This window comes from Falco rusticolus, chromosome 13, assembly GCF_015220075.1.
Source record: "Falco rusticolus isolate bFalRus1 chromosome 13, bFalRus1.pri, whole genome shotgun sequence".
NCBI lineage: Eukaryota > Metazoa > Chordata > Aves > Falconiformes > Falconidae > Falco > Falco rusticolus.
This window is the reverse complement of record NC_051199.1, coordinates 1,651,563-1,677,001: the sequence shown is the minus strand read 5'-3', so window position 1 is coordinate 1,677,001 and position 25,439 is coordinate 1,651,563. Positions and strand designations below refer to the sequence as shown.

The 25,439-nt window shown below is 49.0% G+C and overlaps 1 protein-coding gene across 1 annotated transcript; it reads left to right on the top strand.

Annotated features, from left to right (window-relative positions):
- The first annotated feature begins 3,538 nt into the window (after nucleotides 1–3,538).
- LOC119156478 (peroxynitrite isomerase THAP4-like) lies at nucleotides 3,539–24,930 on the top strand. The gene is given in 7 exon segments (XM_037406225.1): nucleotides 3,539–4,092; nucleotides 5,276–6,057; nucleotides 6,060–6,431; nucleotides 15,261–15,420; nucleotides 18,878–18,987; nucleotides 20,301–20,404; nucleotides 24,607–24,930. Coding segments are annotated over 7 exon segments (2,181 nt in total). The 5' UTR covers nucleotides 3,539–3,559; the 3' UTR covers nucleotides 24,727–24,930.
- The last annotated feature ends 509 nt before the right edge of the window (nucleotides 24,931–25,439 follow it).

The window sequence follows — 25,439 nt, the reverse complement described above, 5'->3', positions numbered from 1 at the left end:
TCCCAGGCTGCCTGCTGGACCAGCTTCATATTCAGGGAATGCAGTGCATGCAAACTGTAAGTGCCATGACACTGCACATTCAGAGGAGAGTCCCAGATTTGCAGTCCTTCAGCTGAATGCCTGACATCTGGCTCTGTGCAAAGGTCCTGTATGTCCAGCTGCGCAGCCAAAGATGCGGTCAGATGTTAACATGCATATTGGTTTTTGAAGAAAATACTTGCCACCATCTGAAAAGGTAAAACTGCTAAATGCGGGAGTTAAAGTTTCACCTTCACAGGCAGGAAAATTTAAGTGATTGCTCCCAGTTAGTATCAGTGGCATTATAATGGGAACAGTAAACTCTCCAACAAGGGTTGAAGACGCTATGTGTTTCTTTACAGGCATCTACCTTCACACACTCTGGTGCTCTTTCAAAACTACATTCATTATGCTGTTGCCCAGATGAACTAAATACAAGCCAGTGGGACTCAAACAATTCAGGCAGGTGGACAAAGCGTGTCACAGCTTGCACTGGAGCCTTTCTCCACCTCTTACAGTTAAAGGCTCTGAAAACAAATAAAACTGGAAATACACAAAGCAGAAATCCTATCTGAAGACGCTCCTTTCAGAGCTGCAAAATTCAGGTGAGATCAGCAAATTTCTTGGGCAGCAGTCCAAAACTTCACCTTCAAGAAGCCTTCAATCTATTTTAAACATCGACCTCCGAGCATCCAGGACAGCAGAGCAGCAGCCTCTGCAGGAAACCTGAGCACACATCAGATACAATAGCTTAGCTACTTTTCGTGCACAGTGGATTTACATAGTTAAAAAGCCAAGAGTTTCAGCCCTGCAAAGCACACCTCAGAAAGGCAGCCTCGCTTTCCAGAAGCCTCGGGCATGCTGTGATGATTCGAGGTTGGCTGGACCTCTGCCCCACGGCCACACCTTCCACAGGTTCTGCTGTAGTATCCCAGAACACCTTCTCATCCTACACTCTCCCTAGAAAGCCTCGACAGAAAAGGCAAAGCTTTGTATGTGTCACTACAGAAAACACCTACATTAAACAACCTAGGTAAGGGCATTGAAACTAAAACCGCATTAAATACCAACATTTCGCTTGAACCTTGGAGTTCTCTTCCACTTTTTTGCCCATGTGGTTAGATCTACTCAGTTACAAAGTAACAGGCCACATCATAAAAGCTGCCTTGCATGACACCGGGAACCAACTGATGCACCCAGCACGTGCCCGCAGTACCAGCGACTTTCAGTATCAGTTTACTAACCACAAGTAAGTGCAAGGTCGTCGAAAAAGCTATCACCACCTTGACGCTGACCAAGAAAAGCTGTGTCAATACATAGAACTAGGGCAGAGGGTGAAATATTGCCTCCCTTCTCATATTCTTAAGCTGTACAATGAAAAAGCCGAGCTAAAAACATTATCCAAACTTGTAACAAGCTCCCACGTAAACGAACACTGAAGCGCAGCCCGGCACCAGGGAGCAGACCCTGACTGGTGACGTCAGTTTACAAACACATGAAGGCAAGATATGTGCTTGTGGCAGGTATTGAGTCCTTTACAGCCACTAACTTTATCTGCTTTACCAAATCCAAAATTGTTTTTCTACCAGCTTTGGGGAACAAATAACAAGTCGAACCTTTGATGACTCAAATAGAAACATGGCAAGTAATTTTCCCTGTGGTTTGCACTGCAAAAGAGCCGATGGTCGCCCTAGCATCCACCATCCTGGTTACAGTTTGCCCGCACAGTTTAGCTGTTTTAGCAAAAACCTTTTTATACAAAATACTGAAGCATTTGGAGCACCTCACTGAAGAAAAACCAGGCTTTGCAATGCTCCCTTCCCAAATTGCTGCTTGGGCTTCCCCAGTCTCTAGAGAGGCCTTGTTCTCCGAGACTGTAACACTCCTCAGGCAGCGCCTGCAATGGCTTAGAGACCTCCCCCCCCGCCCCAAGTCCTTCAGCCTCCAGTTAAACCCCCACAGAAGGAGAAATGGGGTGTATGATCATCTTCCTCAGCTGATAAAGGTACATCACCCAAGGCACAGTGGAGAGGAGAAAAGCTACTGGATGTAGAATATTTCAGGAGAGGGTCAAGGAGAGAAGGTACAGTTATTGTGTTAGTAACGCTCATTGCTGAAAAATGCCTAGAAAGCAGATACCGAAGAACAGCCTGAACCCTTATTTCTGGCCTTTGAAGGAGATAATTAAGTCTTTTCTCTCCCCTAAGCTCTCTCAAACAAGACAAATCCTGATTATCTAAGCAACAACAAGGAGTTAAGAGACAGCCAGGGAGGAGAGTCAGCCAGCAGGACAGCGGCGCTTTCTTGGAGGCCCAGAGCGAACAGTTCAAAGTCTGCCTGTCGGGTCCCTGGCCATCTCAGGAGCAGGGACAGACACGAAGGGGCTCGAGCCCTCATTACTCCAAAGCCCAGAGACCCTCCTCTCTTTACAAAGAGGTGATCCAGTACTGTTACAGCGAGGTTTTCCTTCCTCCAGTAAACCCTATAATGCTAACACAATGGGAAAGCAAACATATCTCCCGGCAGCTCAGGTCGTGTACGTTCACTTGCTGGAATGTGTTTTGTACCGAGGCGCCAGAGACTGGATGGAACGATGTGCAAGGACGCGCCAGGCAGAAAGTCGGGACACTATCAACAGGACTACACTGACAACAGCAGCGCCTGCATCAAGGACAAAAACAAGTCAAGATAGCAGCTCACAGGGATGAGAGCTGGATTCCCTTCGCATACACACACTCGCCCAATGCAGGGGAGGAGCCCACACGGCACAGGAAAATATCTGTGATTACAGAACATCGCTTATCTCCGCGGCCGGCAGATGAAAGCTGTTACTATGTGAAGGCTAGAAAGAAGGAAGTCCCAACCCAAGAGCCAACACGTTGCTTTTTTTTTTTTTTCTCCTTCCCCCTGTAGATAAACAAAAGTCTCTATCGCAAAGGGCTCTGCCAGCCCTCTCGGTGCGAAGTTACGGCCCAGTCCCGCACTCGGCCGGGGCTGGAGGCGACGGCCCGGGAGCGCGGCGCCGGGACAGCGGCCCGCCGACGCCTTCCCGGGCAGCCCCGGCCCGGCGCCTACGCCAGAGAACGCGGAAGAGCTGGAGGCTTGTGAGGAACGACGGTAAAGGCCCCGCTGGGAAGGGCGGGAAGGCCTCGCCTCCCGCCGGGAGGGCTCCCCCCGGCCCCGGCCTGCGGCGACGGCGCCCGGGCGCTAACGGGGGCACCGCTGGGCCGCCCCCAGCCCCCGCCGCTCCCCGCAGGGGAGGCGGCCGGGCTACTCAGGGCCCCATGACCTGGGGACGCCGCTTCCAGGGGGGCCCCGGGGCAGCGAGCAGGCCGGGGAGCAGCGGCTTCTCCCGTCGCCGGCCGGGTCGGGGCCGCACCTCAGAACGCTGGCGGAGGCCGCGCCGCCCGGGGCCGGGCCGCTCCGGGAAGCCGCAGGCCTCTAACAGCTGCCAGACCGGGCCACGGGCCCCTGAGGCGGAAAGCGACCGGCTCCCCGCCGCAGCACGGAAACGGGCCGCCTCCGCCACCCACCTGCGTCCATGGCGGCGGCCCCGGCGAGGGCTGCGGCCGCTGCCGTCCCCGCCGACACATACAGCCCCGGCGCAGCCCTGCGCGGCTGCTGGTGCGAGCGCGACGCCCGCCCAATGGGAGATCCGCTCGCCGCCGGCCTCCGCGGCGGTTGGCTGCCGGCGGCGCTCGTCACGGTTCGGTGCGCCGGACGGCTTCCTCCGCGCTGGGGGCTGCCATTTTGCCGTACGGAGAGGCGGCGCGGGGAAGGGAGAGGCGCCGGGTCGGCAACGGAGCCAGGGCCGCAGGAGGTGGCGTGGCGGCACGTAAGGGTTCCGCTGGTCCAGCACGACGCCGGTGGAGGCGGCCTGCGAGGCGTACGCTTGGGGAAGTCCCCGCATACGGGCGCGACCATCGTGTTGTACGGAGCCGACCGAGCCCCGCCCCTCTCTCCCCAGGAGGGTAACCCCCCTCACACCGCCCCTCTCGGAAACGCCTTTGACAGCTCGGCCGCCACGGTCCGAGCGGCTCGTCGGGAGGCCGGACGCCCTGCAGCAAGGAGGAGGCAAGCGAGCGGCGCCGGGAGCGATTCCCTCCCTTCCCCCCCGCCCTAGAGTATCGGCGCTGTACGGTGGAGCCCAGGCCAAAATGGCGGCGGCCTTGTGGTGGCCGCCATCTTGGTTGACGGCAGTGCCGTACAGAAACCCCTTCCCCAGCGGCGGAGGGGCGGCCGGGGTGACCTGGCTCCGCCATCTTGCCGTACGGCTGGCGGCGGCCCGGGCCGGCGGGCGGGGGCCGGGGCGGGCCCGGCCGGCGGCGGCCGGAGATGGTGATCTGCTGCGCCGCCGCCAACTGCTCCAACCGGCAGGGGAAGGCGCACCGGGGCGCCGTCTCCTTCCACAGGTAAGGGCGGCCGCCCGGCCCGCTTCAGCCCCGCCGCCCCGGCCCTCCGCAGGTGCCACGGCTGGGCCTCCCCCAGCCCCTGGCTCCGCTCTGGCCTGGCCGCCGGGCTGGGGGCGGCTGCCTGCCCTGGCCGTCCCTCCCCGGCACCGCCGGGCCCCCAGCGGTAGCGGCCGCCCTTTGTTTTCCTCAGCCGGGGACCGGCTTTGGGCTCCAGAAACCGGCCAGGCAGCGGGGAGCTGCCCCTCGCCGCCGCGGGGCCTGGGCCCCAGGCTGGGCTGAGGCCTGGCCCCCCCCCCGCCTGCCCCCGGGCCTGCCCCCTGCCCTCGCCCCGGCCTTGCCGGCGATGCTGCCGTAGCCGAGACCCCAGGGGGCGCCCGGTGCGAGTCCCTGTGGAAAAGGTGCCTTGTTCAGCCGCTCCGGGTTTTTTTTTTTTTCCGGTCCGGGTCTTTTTACACCTGACTAAATACACCCGCCGTAAACATCAACGGGCTTGTGGAGGCGGCGGGTGGGCAGCGTGTTGGCCGAGCTGGGCTGTTTCGGTGCTTGTGGCATCCTCGTTCCTTGCAGGCTGCTTGCCTTGCTGGCGGGCGGGTGAGCTGCTGGGTGGCAGGTCGGTTGCTGATGAAAAGGGAAGCGACGCTTTTTACTTTGTGCTGGTTGTGGAGCGGAGCTGTTGGTGGAGGGAAGGAATGTTGAGTGTTTCGGCCCAAAGTGAAATAATCCTCAAATGAGTGTACCTGTTAAAGTACAGCTTTCGCAAGAATTTCTGAGACCTGAGAGTACCAACGCCTCTAATTTCCAAAATACGACTTAATTTTGCATGGGTTTTGTCTGTTTGTTCTTAGATTCCCACTGAAGGATTCAAAACGTCTGATTCAGTGGCTGAAAGCTGTTCAGAGAGACAACTGGACTCCCACCAAGTATTCATTTCTTTGCAGCGAGCATTTCACCAAAGACAGCTTTTCTAAGCGACTGGAAGACCAGCACCGGCTGCTGAAGCCCACTGCTGTCCCTACCATCTTCCAGCTTGCAGAGAAAAAACACGACAACCTGGATTATGTCAGAAGCAGAAGAAAAATAGCAAGCCAGGTGACACTGCAGGATGGAGAAGACCCTAGGGAAGGAGGCTGTGAGGTAGTTCAGAGAACCTCATCTTCTGGCCAGGACTTCATGGTGATGCAAGGGACAAATGAGATGGAGGAGGCAACTTTGCAAGTGGAAATCGGATCGATTGAGGAGGAAGAAGAGAACCTCCACAGCCAGCGGGATGGACCTCGGAGAAGGACGTTAGGTGATAAATTGGTTGCAAAGCCTGGACCTCAGAAAAAGCCTGAGAGATCTTCTGTGGAGGACTGTCCTAAAGCCACCTGGACAGGGAGCTGGATAGCAGATAGAAGTGGTGTGTCAGTTGACGATTTCACCCCTCCTGCCTCTGGTGCTTGCAAGTTCATTGGCTCCCTTCATTCTTACAGCTTTTCCTCGAAGCATGCCAGAGAGAGGCCATCTTTCCCAAAAGAGCAGCTAGAAAGGAAAAGGCCAAAGAGAGATGTGGAACCAAGCTGCAGCAGCCATCTTATGGGACACAATAAGGCCGTAGCGGAAGGCTCCCCTACTTCATCCCTCACTGCAACCCTCAGAAACCTTCCCAGGGTTTGTCGGCATCCCCTGCAGACCTTACCCCTCAGCCTGCCGCTGAGGCTGTGGTGGGGCGGAAGGGTGATACAGATGCCAACCCCATGTCAATCAACGAGGTCATCATGTCGGCCTCAGGAGCTTGCAAGCTCATTGACTCCCTCCACTCATACTGTTTCTCCTCCAGGCAGAGCAAAAGTCAGGTGTGCTGCTTGCGTGAGCAGGTAGAAAAGAAGAATGGAGAGTTGAAACTTTTGAGGCAGAGGGTCAGTCGCTCTGACAGTCAAGTCAGGAAACTGAAGGAGAAGCTAGATGAGCTGAAGAGGATCAGTTTCCCTTACTTGAACAGCCTGCTATCCCAGGACTGTGGTCAGTATTCCCAGTGGCTTTGCATTGAGGCAGAATACACCATTTCTTACAAATAAGAGGCTGTTTAAGTTACAAGTTGTAGAGATGTGATGGGTAAAAAGTATGAGAAAGGTACGTCTTTGGAAGGAAAAGTAGTAGCTTGTGTTAAACCAACAGACAGAGGTGAAAAAATGAGAGTTTTGGGCACATGAGTTATTTCTTATATCCCAAAAGTTTTGGAGGTGATTCCTGGTATGCAATGGGAAGTTTGGTCATGGTGTTGCTGACAACTCTCTTGATGATTTTTTTTTTTTTTTTTTCCTGCCTGGATTATTTTAACTTGTTTGTGACTCAGTAGCACCTGTTAGGATTTGTCTTCCTTTGGAGTGTGCCTGTGAATTTTTTTGGTGTGTTAATGAGCTGTCATGGGCAGCAGGTATCTGGGAAAGCTGTTGTAGTCGTCTCCAGTGATGTAAGAAGTACTTGTGATCTTAGATTTCATATGCTGCGCTCACTACACGAAGTCTAAGCGAGGTGGTAGGTATCAAATATGACAATGTCATGATAACACAGTGAGGTCATTTTGTGACCGGATGTCTGTGTTTGAACATTTCCTCCCTTAGAAGGCAGAAGTCATCGGGAAAAGGATAATAAAGTGGCAAGAGATGGAGAATGACTTCTCTATCAATTAAAAAATAAAACTGAGACACTTGAAAATGTAAGGGAGCTCAGCAAGGGATGAGGTCATGTAAAAAAGTTGTTGTGGAGAAGTCGAATCGGGCCATAACCCTTTTTCTTGCAAGAAAAGGAGTGATTTACTATACAGCTGATAAAACTTCTGCACAGTGACTCTAGTTGTGAGATGCAATTCAGGGGTAGTTTACGATTTAATGATGTTTGGTATTTGTGTGGCTGCTGAGGAAATGTTGGGTTGCCTTATGAAGGATGCGTGGCTTGGGGCTTTCTTGAAGAAGTCATCACACATGGATGGTTAGGTATCTTCTGATAGTAATTCTTGAATCTCTTCCTTAGGATAAAAAGAAATCTTCATTGCTGCTTCTAAAACCGTGTAGTATTAGACATGGTCAGAAACACGATACTGGCGTAGGCAGACTGTTATAGCATGGCCTACTTCCTGCTTCTTCAGTCAAGTGCAAGAAAATAAACCCCGACAAAATTCTTGAAGGTCAATACCCAATGCTAGTTTTACCATGTGTTTTTAATTTTTCGAAGTATAAGAAAACTCACAGTTTGATTTGGGTAGAGAGGGGAAAAAGAATGTTTTTCCCCCTCCGTGGAAATCAACATAGTCTATTTGTACCTTCTGGTCTGTGTTTTTGTATTGTTTTGTTGTCAAACTACAGAAAATATCTATATACAATTTTAGGGCTTGTAATTGTTATTCATAATATGTATATGAAAAAGGATGTCTAGTTTTGTTGGAATACCTTCAATGAGATACTAATGGCAAAAAGAAAGATGTTTATCTTTATTCGAGGAAGCACTGTGATTTTCCTGAGATGGATCTTCTTATATGTATATGGCTTTGAGAACATGAGAATTGCATATTAAGAATATCTTCTTTAAGAACATAAGAATTATATATTCTTTTTCTAAGGGAAAATACAATTATTATTTTTTAACGAATTGACTAGCTCATTACCTGTTCTGCCATCTCTTACCAGCAAAATTGGAGATCAGTATGTGAAAATGAACCATTTTGGCGATTGTAGCTTGGTGCAATGGGAAGTTCTTACGGAGCCCTTTGGCTGGTGACTTTTTCTAAGGGGTTGGTGGGTGGGTGGTTGGCAGCTTTTTTTTTCTTCTTTTTTAGCTGAATCTTGGTGCTGTTCTGCCTTGTATTGCTTTTTGTGTGCTCACAGTAATAGTTTATGGCAGTCAAAATACCTGATTAAGTGCAGCTGATTGCTGCTGGGCAGAGTCTGGTTTATGCCTAGACACTAAGTTTTACTGTAATACTGAGCTAAATTGAAGAAAGGCTTTTTGGTATTCATAAAAATACAGTCAGGTAATGTATTACCTCAATAATAATTACAGACTTTTTTTAGTAGCTACGTTGCAGTTGTCCCAAGTCATCTGATGTGTAGTTGAGGTGCTGTTGTTAGCTGTGAACCTGAGCTTGTGTTTTTTTTCTTCTAAAGGCAGTGCCTTGGGGATAGGGAGCGTAAGTACAGTAACCGACAGGACTGACCGTGCAGGTTGTTACGTGTCTGCATCCCAACTCCACATGCTGCGGGACCTCTCTTTGCTGCTGCCTGACGCTCAGCCGCTTCCACAGAATTGCAAACAGAAAAGTGAGCTTTAGGCCTGCGCCCGTTAAGCAGATCTTCATTTTGGTACTAGTTCTCAACCAATTTTTCCTCCAGTGAGACAAGTAAATTTCTGCTGGCTGTACCCAAACTACAGCCAGCTGGAAAGAGCAGGTTTCAGCAAAACTGGTATACATGCAGCCTCCGCCAGCCACACTTGAAGATTGGTGACTCAGTCTGGGTGAGTTTGGCTCACAGTGTGCTCGAACTGTCATGTTGTGCTCAAGCGGTGTTTCCCAACCTGTCTTAACAGGGGTGTTGACTAACTGGTTTTAGGAGAAGCCCTGGACTGTTTCCTACCCAGCTGCCACATTGGCCTTTTCCATCTAAACATTGAATTTGCTCTCTCCTTTGGTAGGGGAGTGTTTCCTTCTGTCTTATGAGCTGCTTCAGAGGTCCATGGACCAAAGGTTGAGGAGCTTCTAGCAGAGGAGTTCCGTTAGGCACAGCACACCAGGCAGAATGAGGTCAGATGCATCTTCTGGAGAAGATGCACTGGGAGAAATTGGGGAGAGTCAATGAACAGCTATGGATCCAGTGTCCTGGGGAGGGGGAGACTATTCTAACAGCCATGTCCTCTGATGCACAAATACTATTTGACCAGCTTGTTCTGCTTGAACATTTCACAGCTCTGCTGCATCATGCTCCCCCAGTACTAGCATAGACGGGAGATCTGAGGGTCCTCCTTTCCTCGTCTTAATGTGTTCAAGCTTGATCCTTTTATAAAACTACATCTCCCAGCAGGCACTGGGATAACTGTGTTGCCTAATCATGAGATCACTTCCCTTATGGCCATCTTGTCAACCCTGCGCAAAACACTTTCTGGTGAGCAAAGGTGGTTAGAGAGCTAGACCAAGCAATAGAAAAGTAACTCTGCAAATTATGGCTGGCAATGGAGCAATCGCAGGTAGGATTCAACGGGGTTGAAGTGTCTGTGTTTATCAGAGAGGTAAAGCTGTTAGAATTCAGCTGTTTGAGCATACGTGAAGCCGCTTGCACACTGCATGTCTATTTTCATGAAGGTCATATTAAAGGCAGGAGAGTTTGCAGAATGAGTCCATCTGAAAAACAGTTAGAAATTTGCTAGGAATCTGTAGGAAATCATATTTCCCTCCAGCTTAGTTTTGTCTTTAAATATTTCTACAAAGCCAGAGTAGAAATGGGGCCATTTGTAATTCTTTTTACATACCAATAAAGCATAGTTTGTGAACTTTGTGGACAAGCAGAAGGATTCAAACATTAAATGTTTGGTTTTGTGCTGAGGTGGGAGTCCTGATGCCTGGTCTGTGGGGCCTGAGGTGCTGTTTCCCATCGAGGTGGCAAAAGGTTTTCGTTTGTGTTGCAGAAAACAAATAGCAAAATCATGTTTCTCAGTGGCAGTAGAAATGGGGTTGTGCGAGGATGCGAGATGCTGTACTTTCATCTGTCTGAGCAGGACTTGGAACAGCAATGGGTCCTTGTCCAGTTTAGCTTGAAAATGAACATTTATAGTGGATTGCAGAGATGTGCTGTCAGAAAAATTGCCTCTGCCAGGGCAGGCACTGCTGACTTGGCAGCTGCACATTAACTTGAAGCTAGATTTTGGAAGGAAAACACTTATTCTGAGGTGGCAGGTGGCTGCTTCTGATTTTTTTTTCTTCTTTATTTTTTCTTGTCTGGGATGGAAATGGCCAGGGTAGAAGGCTGGTCAATATGGTAAGAGGGTGTTACAAAGAACAAGGGGGCTATAAAGTAAGCTAAGAGCGAGACAAGGAGTAGGAGCGTGTGCATAGATTAAGAGCAGGGCTGAATTTGTGGCAGAAGGTACTACAAGGGAAGCTAGGTGAGACTTCACAGCACGTATGGCTCAAGCACGTGCTACGCTGCAGCAGGTGGAAGGTAAGCTGCCTTCTGCTCTGCAACCAGTGTGCGGGCACCGACCTGACACACAGCAGGTTTGGGACTTGATGGATCAGGGACATGGCTCTTTCACCACCCCCTTGGAGAGAAAGGCAGTTGGAAGGGGGGAAAACAGACTTTTTGCTCTGCAGTTGCTTTTTTTTTTTTTCCCCCCTGGTGGAATGGTCTTGGTTTTTTTTAGTTTTTTTTCCTAATAGCCTATACAGCTTGTGCATTAAGCATTTAATTCTGCAGTGAGTCGGCAGTGACTCACAACAGAAAAACAGCTTGCAACTAGGAACCAATGAAAATGCTGACTAAGGAGAACCTGAAAGTAAAACATATTGAGGTAAGCTCAGGTAGGATATTCAGGTTTCTTGTAATAGTGTATAATTTTAAAAATGTTTTCTCTGTGTTTTGTAGTGCAGGAGAACTCTTGACAGTGATTGCAGGCACTGGAGCATTTTACTGCAGACATTAGAGGCAATAACATAACAGTGCTTGGTCCTGAAATTAATTACTAAGGCTGTAAGATGAAATTTTGTGAATGTAATAACATTCCCAACTTTTAAAGCAGAGGTGGAGCTAGAGCATGTCAGTGCTAGGAATTCTTTCCTGCTTTACTGAGGGGAGCATCAGCGAAGTGTGTAAAGGGGTACAACACTCAGAGAAAGGCAGCAGAGTACAAAGCCACTTAAACATGGAAGAGGTATGCTGAACAAGGCTGCTCCTTAATTAGCAGAACCTTGATGATGATTTAAGTCCAGTAAGCAACTCAGCTGAAGAAAGGACTGCAGGAGGCTGCCCAGCTGTTGCTGTAGCACTTTGAGGACTGAGAAGAGGTGGCATGAGTGAGTGGGGTTTTCGTTTGGTTTGGTTTGGTGGTTGGTTGTTTTTTTGGTGGCTGGGGGTGTTGGTTAAGTTTCCTGCAGCGAGTGTACCCCAGCTTAGGGGAATAGGTTAGCTGTCTTGTTAGCAACGAGCTGGCTGCTCATGCACAGTTTTGCTGATAAAGCGGCATAGGAATGTGTGCCAGCATAGCTTTCCCGTGCCAGGAATCCCATTTGAGAGCCACACTGGCTGAAGCCTGTGTAGACCTGGCCTGAGGGGCTTGTTCAGCTGCTTTGTCTGGTTTGTCTCATGGCAGGGAGAGCATGCAGTCTTTCTGCTGCAAAGCGTAGAGAGCCGGTTACAGTCTGACCTTTGCTACAGTGCTGGGAGGGATTTGACTTCTAAACCCTCCATAAATGAGGAAGGTGTGGAAACGTCTGTGAGTTTGGAGGGATGAAGTGGGTTCGGATGGTGAAATGGAGCGACTTGTGGTGCCCAGGAGCTGGGCATGCCATCCTGGAGTCTTGCTTATGTGCCTGTGGTTTTTGTCTCCCAGGCTGTTGCAATTGTGAGCATTGTGGCTAAATTAAGTGGATTTCATAGAGGAGTGGAGGGTCTTGAAGATGCTGGGCCCCTAACAGCTTCAAGAAAATGTATCATCTGACAGGGGGAAGTGACTCCAGGAATTTCCTTGCTAAGAAAGAAGCTATAGTGTGAGCTTCCCTGTTAGATAAGAGAAACTCTGCATGTGGATGCAGGAGAACCAGCCTTAAGGACCCAATCTGAGTCTGAAGCTTTAGACATGCAGAAGAGTGGCCCAGTGTCTCTTGCACTGCAGATTCTCAAGTGTGGTTGTGTTCTTGATACCATCACACACTTACGTTTTAAGCTATAGTAGCAGGTTGTTTGTAAAAGTGATGTGCCAAGAGTTTAGATCTTTAAAAAGGGAAGTATATGCTCCTTTGTCAGTGAAATTCCTCTTGACAGTGACTGCATCTATGAACCTGTTTGTTTGAAACAAAGCAGCTCAGCAAAGGTATTTTCCTCTTTAAACCTCTTACTTTTTGTTGCTGCAATAGTCTTGCATTTACGCACCCAACTATGATGTAAGAAGAAAATTTCTTTTAAAATCACTACTTTTTTTTTTTTTTTTTATGGGCTCAGTCAGACTCCTTCCTGTCTCCCCTCTCCTGCTTTTCCATTCTCTCAGCTCAGCCCTCTAGCCCAGAAGGCTCCCAGGGAGGAAAAAGGACTTAGTCCACTTGTCAGAGAGACTGATACTAAGGTAAGAAGAGCACTGCATAGGATGTGATCAGGATGTGTTTACTCCTCTGCACTCCACTGAGTCTCTGTCCTTGTCCCTAACCAGCACTTATGGTTTTCCAAGTGACATAACAAACTAAAACCTCATGTTGGGCTTGCTGCCATCCAGAGAGTTTGGGAAAGTAATAATGATTGCTTGGCCATGTTGTTTGCCTGGGTGCCGTAGACTTCAAGGTGCACAGCTACATCTTCACTTTTCAGCTGGTTACAAGTGCGGCTCTTTGGACGTGAGACCAGCATGCCTAGTGGAGCACCTCCAGCCAGACTGGACGCTGCACGGCGAGGTCAGGCTGTGTGTGGGTGCTGGAAACAGTCGGTTGGCTTCTCTTCACTCATAACCAAGTCTAGAGAGTGGAAATGGCTAAAGCCATTTCTTTCGTCTGTCATGTTGATGCTCTTTCCTGAAATGCTGCAAGGTTGGCAGGCAAAAGGAAATGAAATGCCATATTATAAGCACTCAGATGACAGAAAGTATCTTGCTTCTCGGCTTTGTTGCTGCTTCCTGACCCAGGAGAGGGCAGCAGCAGCCCAGGCTGCGGTCTCTTCCAGCCTTTCCAGAACTTTGCTCTTCCCCTTCTTGATGGGAGTTTGAGCCTGCAAAAAGCTTGGCAAGAAACACAGTGCATACAGTAGCAAGCGAAAGGCAAATACCAGTTGGCTGGGGTAGTGACCGTCTCCTTACTTGCAAAACCGTGTGCTCTCAGCATGGAAGTAGAAAGGGAAACTGGTTCATAAGCAGCAGCGTAGAAGTATGGGGGTTCTTGTAGCAATAACTTTGGACTTTTGTTATCGATCATCACTATGTTGAGGTCTTTGCTGCACCAGAAAATAATGTTGTGTTGCTTTGGTTGCTCAGAGCACAGGTGGAAGGTAAGTACAGTGAAATACTGTCCGGTATAGTAATACTGATGTGTGGCTTGTAGGAACCCCTTCTTAAAACTTTGGTAAGCTGGTGGTGAATGCACAGGCTATCAGAACAGTCTTTGCAAAGGCTGCCTCTGATGCTGTAGGTTTTTATCACCTATTTTGTAGTGAGCTTTCATTTTTTCTCATGCTGTTTTACTTGTGAAATACTTCAGGATAAAGAATAGTAATAGCAGCACCTTGCCGACTTGTTGGCTGGCTTTCTAAACCTGCTATCTGGATAATAAATAACAAAAGTGGTCTCTCTTACCAGGGAAAGTTTGTGTTTCCCCTTGTTTGGCATTCCAGGTGCAGACTCTCCATTCCTCTTCCTCGTTCAGTCTTTTTAGCCTGATGTTTGGGACTGAACACAGTGAAACTCTGACTGATCAAGCTAGTATTTACTCACAGCATCAGCTTTTTAGGTCAATTTCTCCCTGCATCTGAGTCTGTGCCTTTTAGACCGTCTGGACAGGTAGTTTGTTCTTGTATTACATGATATCACTAGGTGTGGAAAACAGCCCCCTTTAGCTCCCACCCTGGTGGTATGAGGCATTTATCACATGGGTGGAAGGAGGACATGCTTTAGGTATACTTCAGTCATACTTGTCTGCGTAACATAGCTAACCTAGAGTAGTGGGCACATCACTTCTGTTGGTGTTTGTCTTTCCTGAGATTATGTGGGTCCCATATCACTTTCCCTGTTTAAACCTTAGGAATGGATCTGCCTTGCTTTCCTTTGACTTAAAATTGTCTGTTTCTCTGATTTATTGGGTATTTTTCAGGTCACACTCTCTGAAATCACAGCAAAATGCAAACCTGTTGTTACTCAAAGCTCTTTTAAAATGATTCATTAAAGAAGCTTTAACTTTGTGAAACAGACCTTGGTTGCTTCTTAATAAATGCATTGACAAAGGGATGTAGTTTTCTCTTCCATTTATGCTTTAACTTGCGGAGACCCTAGTCTTTTTAAAACATTTCACTTGGCCTTAGTCCACAGTCTTAAGCAGAACGACTTCTGAATGATCCCTGTCTCATTGTAAAAGTGCAGGGTGTTGTTAACCTCTTCAAGAAAATGACAGTCAAACTTTGATCTTGAATATGCATGCATCTGATTTTCATCTGATGCGAGGACTTGTTTCCTTGGTCTCAGAAACAAACAGGAATGGGACGTCCTTAGGGCTTGAGAAAAATCAGGCCAGAGCATTAGAGATTTAATTGTCATTTAGTGATAATTCTTTATGCTGGATTTCAGTCTTCTCCTTCCTTGCATGTAGATGGGAGGGGGCTTTCTCTTCAGATCAAGCTACAGAGAGGAGTCTGAAGCAGACCACTTGGAAGAGAGCTCTAAGGCCAAGAGCAGGTTTGAAAACAGACCTACTTTTGTTACCTTTGTGACTGTTCGTTGTTCCCCATCTCCCCTTGCACCTTGGAGCTGACACCACTCTAGAGAAAAGTGCTGCTGCATTGGACCATTTCTGAGGTGTTCTGTGTTCCCCTCCACCCAGCTGTGAGCAGCTCACAGCAAGCTGCAGAGCACAGATCTCTGAATTTTCTTTCTTTGTTCTTTCTTCTTCCTCCACAGAGACTCCCCAGTTGAATCCTGTGATGGAACCCCTGTCCTGGATGCTGGGCACCTGGCTGTCAGACCCACCAGGAGATGGCACCTTCCCTACAATGAAGCCCTTCCAGTACCTGGAAGAAGTGCACATCTCTCATGTGGGGCAGCCCATGCTCAACTTCTCGTAAGTCAAGGGGCTTATATGTGTCGGCAGCAGCTTTTGGGTCGGATCAGGCATGGCTCCAGTGAGACTTGTTGGTTGTATTTCTTTTCTAGTGGCAAAGTAAACAAGTGTTCACCTACTGAATGAGACAATGTAATGATACATGACTGCACGGTATGACTTTCATTTTCCTTTAAAACTTGTAATTAATTGGCATGCTGTTGCAACGTATCCAGAGCTGCACACCTGCAATCAGTGAAGATTCAGTAGCCCAAGAGTACAGTGCACTTCTACAGAGCTTTTCAAAAGTGAGTTCACACCTGTGAACTTGTGCAGAAGCACATGTATACAGGATCGGGACTGTGGCCAAGGTACAGGATACAGTTCTTGTGGCCCGCCAGTCCTGAGGTTTACACAGTGAGAGGTATCGCAGTGCTGCGAATGTGACTGTAACTTAGAGTAGTGAGAGTAACTTAGGGTACCAAGAGTGGCCCCAGCATGACCTATTGTCTGTGCAAATTCTGTACCTGCCTTTCAAAGACCAGCGATTCTTCCACTTTAATGTGGTGTGCACTGGGTGCATATATTAGCCAGAAGATGTACTGTCCTTATGGCCAGAAAAGCCCCACTGTTCTTCTTGCTGGTGGTAGCTGTCTAATTAGAAATTAATCTTCAGGTAATAGCATTACAGCTGCTATCGCTCTGCTTTGTGAAACCCCCACTTACAGATCCAATAAATGGTATGGTACAGCTGTCAAGTTTGTTCATTTAAAACTGTCATCCTCAGTCTTCACCACCATGAATATCTGAGGAAAAATTAGAAGTTTGACAACCTGTATCGAATAGGAGGCAGATAGCTTAACTGCTTTAGCTGCAAGTAGTTGTAAGAGAAATCAAAAAGAAATCTGGAGGAAGAGAAGTGATGTGTTAGCTGACTGTTCAGTGCTGCTGCAGTACTCATTTGGGGGGGGTGGGTTGGAAAGATTGTTGCTTTAAAAAAACAGATAAAAGAATAATTAAAAAATGCCAATGCTGTGTGAAAGATGCCCTGTGTTCCTGGTGTGCACCATTCGTTGTGACGGAGCTGCCAGCTCAGCATGTGACATTTTTAGTCGTTTCCAAAAGAAACAAAGCTCTGACAGTCATGCTTGGTCTACATCTCTCTCTCCAACTTTTGAACAGTTGCTGTTTTGAGTTGCTTTTTTTTGTTTTTTGGTGCTGAGGAGATACACAGCTCAGGGCTGCTGAGCTCTGGGAAGCATCAGGAGAATAGGCAGCAGACCCTGTGCCTCCCTGGCTCATGGAGCAGTGCTTCTTGACTGTTACAAGACAGTTCAGATGACTCTTGAATGCTCCAAGCACTGAAAGAAGCCTGATTTAAGTTTGTTCATCCTTTGAATCTAGATAATCCCACTATGAGGCATGAGTCAGTACAGTACCTGGCCTCATGAGCTGCAGAGCACAGAGGCTGAGATGCTAGGACAGTCTTTAGCAGGGATGCAGCCCTGCACTACTGACAGAAGTCATTCCTGGTTCTCCTTATAACCATGTGGTTAAAAGGAGACATCCTTTATATAGAGACAAAGCCAAACGGGAGGAGCAGTTTGTGTATTTGTACTCGGAGAACATCGGGGAGCTGGAGGCAGCTGCAAGGCATACAAACTGCTCCCTAACTGCATGCCTTAGCTGTGCTCCCCCTTCCTTGTCTCCAGTTCTTTGAAGCCTTATTTTTAAGGTTTCTTATACCGTGTCCTGGTTTTGAATAGAATAGAGTTAATTTTCTTTTTAGTAGCTGGTACAGTGCTATGTTTTGGGTTTAGAATTAGAATAATGTTGATAACACAATGTTTTTAAGTTGTTGCTAAGTAATGTTTATCCTAAGTCAAGGACTTTTCAGTTTCTTAGGCCCTGCGAGTGAGAAGGCTCTGGAGGGGCACAAGAAACTGGGAGGGGACACAGCCAGGGCAGCTGACCTGAACTAGCCAAAGGGATGTTCCGTACCATAGAACATTGTGCTCAGTCTATAAACTAGAGGGGGCTGGCCAGGGCAGGCAGATTGCTGCTCAGGGACTGGCCGGGCATCGGTCAGCAGGTGCTGAGCAGTTATATTGTGCATCACTTGAGGGGCTTTTTCCTTCATTCCCTTTGGATTTTATTCCTCTCCCCCTTCTCTCTCCTTTTCATTACAGTTGTTGTGGTTATTTTAGTTCAATTATTAAATCATTCTTATCTCAACCCATGAGTTTTACCTTTTTCACCATTGTCCTCCCCATCCCGCTGAGGGGGGAAGTGAGCGAGTGGCTGTGTGGTACTTAGTTGCTGGTTGGGGTTAAACCATGACACAGTAGGGGTGCCGTGTGCTGCATCTAGTGCTGTTGGTCTTCTAGGAAGTGTTGACTCCGCATTGTTTATTATATTTTACTTCACATAGGAAATGCTTTGGATTTTTCAGCTCTCAGTGCTTCTTTAATAAATAATTGCTCCAGCTTCCCACATGCTGGTGCCTGGACAAGCCCCTTGGTCAAGCTCTACTTGCACTCTTGCCTCGTAACCATTGGGGTGACAGCTGATGATACAGATATCCCCAGTCCCAGGACGGGTCGTGGTGGCCAAGGTGACTGGTGTTGGCCATTTGCAGCAGGCACGTCCCAGTTGCATGGAAGAGGCACATGTAGAAACTGCTGCCGCATGAGGGAGTTCTCGGGCGTGGATTTAGCAGCAGCAGCTCAGAGGTTGCCTCCATCTCCTTTCCTGTAGAAGGATGCAGAGTGGGAAATTCTGTGAAAAACAGTATGAAAAGACAGAGATTAGTCTAAAATAAATAGGAACCAAGAGGATAGTCCACTGCGTTATATAGATACCTAGCTTGCTATTGTGTATAAGCTGCTGTTTAATTCAGTTACCCGTGTAGACTCAGGAATGCTGTAGCACTGATGTGATACATAAACATGCATGTTATATGTAGTCACCCATAACACGGGTGACTAAACATACAACTCTGAAGCCTCATGAAGAATAAATAAGAATCTGAGCTGAACTAAGAAATAAGAGAAATAAGTCTGCTCTGTTGCTGCCTGCAGCAAGTAATACACAAAAACCCTCAGCTTGCCAGGTTTAAAAGCTAAATAAAGATGATACTGTAATTCCAGATATTTATTTGAGAAAAGGAAGCATTTGATGCAGAGTATGCCTTCAGCATCTGTGAAATGTCTGACTTCCTGGGGGATTTTCTGAGCTACTTTGTCGAAGTTTGAACTTAACTAACTGCAGCTCTAAAAAGTAGCTCTGCCTGTAGAGTAACTGTATTTCCACATTTGCATCTCCCAACCATAAGCATTGTTAGTCTTCTACTCTTCAAATAATACTGAACGTAGTCATGTAGTTAAATAAAATACTGTTGCCTCTGAGATGAAACCAGGCCAAACACTGTATTTTCAGTGCAACAAACAGCAGCTTTTGTATTCTGATTTCCCCTCAGGTTCAATGCCTTCCATCCAGACACCAGGAAGCCCATGCACCGAGAATGTGGATTCATCCGCCTCAAACCTGACACTAATAAGGTGGCCTTCATCAGTGCCCAGAACACAGGTACACACCTGATATCCATAGCGGGGAGGAGAGGTTCTTACCCTGCTCTGCCAGTTTCATCACTTTTCCAGAAAATTATTGCACATGTCACAGCTTCATTTATTTTCACTGTGGTTTCAGTGCCAAAGAGCAGCATTGCTGCTTTTTGGCACTGGACCCACAGTGAAAACAAATTAATAAATGAGCTTGTGTCAAAAGCACGGAGTTTCTATGACTGGCTATGTGGCTTTGCCCAGACAGTATGTCTTTCCAGCTTTCTGTGACAGGTATTTTGAGGGGTATGCTTTCCTCAAATGATATGTTGGTATTTGCAGACATAGCTTTGAAACCAAAAGAGCCTCTGCCTCTGTAATGAAGAATTGTAGTCTGAGCCTTAATGATGGCAGGTAGTAAGTGGCCAGTGACATTCCTGATGCCTTTGTAGCATCCTAGTCTTTTTTTTCTTGTTTGTTTGTTTTTGTGTGGAAGCTGGGGAAATGTCTAGATAGAAGGTTCTTCATTACCACTGCTGCTGTCAGCTGGCCACAGGTGACCGTGTCTGTGGCAGAGCTCATGAACTCCCCTCTCTGGAGCCCTCCTCCAGTCACTGGTGTCTTCCTTAGGCAGCCGCTCCTTCCAAACAGGGTCAGATTTAACATCCCACTAAACTGTTGTTACCAATGTCAACATTTGCCATATTTGATTTTGCGGTGCACGGCAGAGCTTGTGGGGATGTGGTGGTTTGAAACCTCCTTTGCAGCCTTTCCATCCAGGAGTGTTTGGTGTGAGCTGCTTAGCAGGTTCCCTGTGAGAGAACCTGCCTGGGCTGTGGTACTACCAAGAGCCTCAGCAGCACCATAGTCAGGGGAGCTGCTCTCCTACTGTTCCTTTAACAATCTTGGAGAGTAATCTCAGTGCAGCCTTATTTCTTAGTTCTTAAACTAGGAGATTTTCCCACTGTGTGGATGTAGTGCCTTGGTACTTGTTACACACCTTACAGGAACTGAATGAGAGAGGGAACCACGTCCAAATGTTAAAGTGTTAAAACCCAGTTGGTGCTTAATTTTGCATCTAAAATTCCAGAGCAGGTGCTGAAGGGAACACTGCTAGTTGCAATGCGATATGCATCCCACATGATATGAGTAAGTCTGGCTAGATTTTTCTAAGCAGCGTTACATGTCTGAGGTGGTGTGGGTTTGCAGTTGTCAGTATGTGCTAGGTCAAATAAAACTGCTCTTCAGGGAGAGTGATGTTCTGTTACTTAGCCTAATAATTGTGACGTTGTTAAGTAACCTAAGTAGCTTAATAAATATTATGGCCTTGCTTCTCACTAGGTCTGGTGGAGGTGGAGGAAGGGGAGGTGAATGGACAAGAGCTGTCTATAGCTTCTCACTCCATAGCCAGGATCTCCTTTGCCAAGAAGCCCCATGTAGAGCAGGTGAGTGCACACACAGTGAGCAATCAGCGTGGTATTGCTAGCCCCAGAAGGTGTCTAGTTGAGAGGATAGGTTGATTAGCACACTTTAATTACAGATTGGCATTAGAAGTTCTTGGAAATGCTGCATGGCATCCTGGCTTATCCTTTCTCTAACAGCCTTCAGAATGTATTTTGTTCATTACAAGACCCAGAGGGATCATTAAGATAAGAGCTGATGCACTGAATCTGGCCAGCCAGCCCAGAATCCTGTCTCTAGCAGTGGCCAGTAGCCGGTCTTTAGGGAAAAGAATAGGTCACTCTTCTCTGAATACCTTTCTACAGGTGGGAGATTCTGGTGTTCTGGATTAACTACAGTATGAGGGTGCACATGTAAGGTATGCCCAATATTAGGCCCCACTGGGATATTTTAGCAATGCATGCCTTTCACCTTTTTTTTGCAAATCTTGCTTGCTTACTTTTTAGGGCATTCACAGGTCACTCTGGGCTCTCTTCCCATCCATGGCTGCTTGGCAGGGCTGGTGCTTGCTGTCGGCTCCACTCTTGGCTGACTGCTTCTTGGGGTTTGAACTTTTTGTGTAGCGGCACTTTGCTGTTGACACAGCTGGGTGGGCTGCAGCCAGCTGCCAGTAAGACGGCACTGCTGGAGCTGGTGCAGCGTGCTGAGGTCACTGCTGGAATCCCAGTTATCACACACAGATGCAGTTGTCTTGGCTGACTAGCAGCTGAGAAAGGCAGCAAGGTTGAACAAGCTCTCACAGGGAGTAGGTACCAGCATGTTCTTGCACCTGTTTGGTTTTCTCTGGTAACGTGAGCCAAGTGACTGGCTGCAAGGTTTTAAGGGTGACAAGTGGGGGAGAAGACACACCTCACTTGGATTCCTTGGATTCCAGCAAATACAGTGCTGCCTCATTCTGGACTTCAAGGCTGAATTTTGCAACCTAGTTTCTAAGAGCTATAAAAGCAACCCATAGATAATGGAGAGCACGAGTTTGTACAGATGCAGCCGGTGTCATAAGCCTGCTCCCTACATTCACTGATGTGCCAAAATGTGTATGTCCCTGCACAAACAATGTCTGAACTCTGGAAAAGCAGTCTAAACTGCTTTGCCTTCCCATGCCTGTTTTAAGTTGTTGGCTATCTCCTTTCCCAGGAGCAACTGTATTGCCTCCTTTCTACAGCAGGAGGAATAAACCCACTAAATACTAAGGGTATCACCGAAGCAGTGGAGGCTTGTAATTACTAACATGTCAGTAAAATGGACCGCCCTCTCAGAGTCACCGCCTGAAATGTGAGCAGTTAGACTGGCAGGAGGAGAGGGGGGTGGCAACAGAAAGCCAAGAAATGGCTCGCTGACTGAGGGCTCTGGGCCCAGCTTTGGCTGAAGGCTGGAAGAAGGAGCCACCCGAGCTGAAGGTCCACGCTCGCCTGGCACCTGAGGGCAGTTCAGGCCTAGGTCCTGGTCACAGTGAGTGTCTGGGGGGGGCCTGGCTGGTGAAGGAGGATGTGCAATGAGAGGGTATGGCAGGTAACCAGCTCCCAACACTGCCTCTTCTCCACCAAGGACTGCATAAATTACCCACGGAAATGAAGAAACTGTGTCGTGAGAAGGGCGTGGGTGCTGCTGCTTTCGTTGCTCCTTTGGAGAACACATCACCATTGTGTTGTGCTCCCGCCGAAAAGCGATTTGGGATGGCTGTGGCTTGGCTGAGATGTAACTTGGGCAGGAAGAGCCGTTCCCTGGGCCAGGGCTGTGTGACAGGCACTTGCCAGTGCAGCTGTGCTGAGGTGCAGGGAGCTCTCTGCATGGGCAGAGAGGAGCAGTCCCCGGGGCCTGTCCCTGTCAGAGGCGATGCTGATGGCACGTCAGGCGCAGCTGCAGCATGTGAGACTCTTCCCACCTCCCTGAGGAGCGAGTGGCTCTCGCCTCCCACCCTGCACCTAAGAGGGGGGAGATGCTGGTCACAGAGCAATGCTCCTAGCTGGATTTCTTTCTAAACAGCCTGCTCGTGTTCCCCTGCCAGTGCTTGGAGAACAGGCACGTTTTCCAATAATTTTAGACTTGAGGACAGCCCTCGCAGGGTGCAGGCATGGCGGGAGCTGGCTGATGCGCCTGCAAGGCTGCTGTGCTGTTGGTGAAAGGTGATGGAGGTCAGCGGAGTTTCCCGATGACTGGAGACCTGTGGGTCACCCGTCTTCAGAAAGTGCCGGAAGGTCAGCTACAAGCTGCTCAGCCTTAAAAGCTTCAGCCCCTGGAGACTTCAGCACATATGAAGGAGAAGGTGACTGGACCCAGTTGGTGTGGTTTTACCATGGGTGAATGGTGCCTGGCTGACCTGGTTGTCTTCTGTGATAACATGACTGGATATGTGGATGGGGGAACAGCAGTGATGTCACTTACCTTGAATTCAGCAATTTCCCGTGGCCGTTTCGCAGTGCTGCACGATTCCTCTCCTGTGTGGAAAGCAGCACTCTCCCCTCGTGTCTCTGGTGTACACGGAGCTTGCCCTCCCACGGTACCAGCAGCCAGCCTTGACTGAAGCTGGCTTTTAAGAGAAAAATCCCCTCTTCTTTTTTTGCCCGGTTCATTTCATGTTCTTCTGGCATTCAGACTTAATGGCCTGACCTACAGTGGGCAGTTCAGGAAAACATGGGTCATTCAGCGACCCTGAACTAAGGTCACCTGTTGTGAGGTGATTTCTTGTTTAAGTCTTTTGTATTCCTTTTGATTGCCTTTTCCTGCTTAAGGTATTTGAGGAGCGCTGTTGTGCATTACAAAGAAAGCCCCACCTGATCAGCAAATATTAATCAAAACATCGTTTGCATGTGATGCTGTTGCTGCTGTTGCCCCAGTGAATGTCAGAGCAGCTTCGCTCTGAGCTGGCAATAACCTCCTGGGAGGACGTGTTGGATATTGGTACGAAGAGCACACCGTGGCTGGCCTCAGGAATGGATGTAAGGGAGCCGAGGCTGTCTTGGAGCACGCAGGCCGGCAGTAGCTCATGGGCATGCCCGTGGGTGACCTCCACTGGAAATGAAAGCATTTGCAAAAGCCTTTGCATTTTAGGAATTTCGAAATGGAGCTGGTTTAAGTGACTGCAAATGAATCATGCTTGCAGATTACCCTGCTGTCCCCAGGACTTTGGTTCTGTTTGCCCCTGGGATTGTGTTCATCGTGGGAAGCACAAGCAGCCACCAGGCGGTATAAAGAGCTCTTTGGGATGACATGGAGCCAATCTGCCAAAATTGCACCTAAGAAGGACCTAAGTGCTAGTTGTGTGGGGTCTATGCTAAGCTGCCTCTTTGCAGCAGCGATCACTCGGGGAGCTGCTGTGCCCTGGTGCCATCCACAGTTACGTGGCTGTTCCGCCAGGCCAAGCAGCTGGAGGGATGCCCTCCAGAGTGCTGTTCTCCAGCAGGAGCTGAGGTTCTAAAAGGATGGTCGCGCATCTCTCCTTTACTTTGGCAGCAGCTAGGAGCAGACCTACGACGCATGCTGAGCAACGGACGCTTAGCTGCCACCTCCAGTGTGGAAGCTGCTGAAGCCTGAGTTCAAGCACCTGCTTGCACAGGTCCCAAGTGGCCCAGCTCCGCTGGGCATCCCCAAATTGCCTCTCTTGACGTTTGGTGCAGCGCAGAGACTATGCGGCTGGAGGGATGGGGACGACGTTGCCTGTCGAGCCCTCTCGATGGACAGCAGCGTGGCTCCCTCCTGCCCTGCGGCTGGCGGCAGGTGCAAGCGGAGGCTTGGCAGGCTCTGATCTCCCCGTGTAGCATGAGCAGCGCCTTCCTCTCGCCCCGGGTGGTGGCTTGCAGAGAGCCTCAGTGGTTCTGACAGCTGCCTTGGGGATGTCATCCAGCACAGAGCAGCTCCCTGAGCCACTAGCCGGGAGCTGCTCTTCTGGTGGAGGGATGCTGGCCTGTCTGTGCTGAGGTGAGGTCAGTAGTAGTTCCAGGACACTGTGCTGCTCCGTGGATAATGGTCTTGGGGCTTGGAGCTGTTAATTTGAAAGGGCTGCCTTCTTTAGGAGGGAAAGCTTCTCCTCGTTTACTCACATGGCTGTAGTGAGCATATCCTTCCCTCTGTGGTGCATTGACAGCAAATGTAAGGATGGCAAAGGGCAAGTAGACAGTGCAGGTACAGAACTTAGTCTGCAGATGCCGTTTGCTTGATTTCGTTATCTCTTTTCTTACCCCCTTTTCAGATTACCAGAAAATTCAGGCTCAATTCTGATGGGAAACTCGAACAAACTGTCTCAATGGCAACCACTACGCAGCCCATGACTCAGCACCTCCACATCACCTACAAAAAGGTGACGCCCTGACGCCAGGAGGGCCGGAACTCCCTGCGGAGGACGAGGAGCCCCTGGGGCATCGTGCCAAGAGCAGTGGCAGCTCAGGAGCACAGCAGGGCAGACCCTGGAGCTCACTGCCTGCGCTTGCCCCCAGGGCGCAGAGCTTCCCGTCCTGTTGAGAATGTTACTCAGATGTTTCTGTAATGGTATATCAATAAAAAGCTTTTATTTTTATGGCTGTGTCCTTGGGCGTGATTGCAGAGTGATCTGTGTGTCCCTCTGCTCCGGCAGTGGTTACAGAGGGGCTTTTTGGTGCCTGTTCATTAGTAGGCGTTGAGTTGTAGGTCCAGCCTCCTGGACCCTTCTCTGCCACCTGAGTAACGCCGCAAGAAGCAGCAGGGTCAGGAACGGATTTGCATGGCAGGGACATACCCTGAGAACTGCAGCTCCTGCCTAATGAAACTCGGCTCAAATATTTGGAGGGAGCACCTACATCTTGCTGTGGGACTGGGAGAACTGTCGCAGGACCCAGTTCTGATGGTGCCATCCAGCTGACTTGAGAGGACTTGGGGCAGTCCTGGAGGTCAGGGCCAGCCCTTGCCTAGCTTCAGTGCAGAACGTCACAAGAGTTTGGGTGACAACTGTGAGCCAACGGACAGAAGAGAAACGGCCAACAGTGGGATTGACCTTGGCAGCTCTTTTTTTCTAGCACGGGAGTCATGGTGCTGCTTTGACCTTTGTGA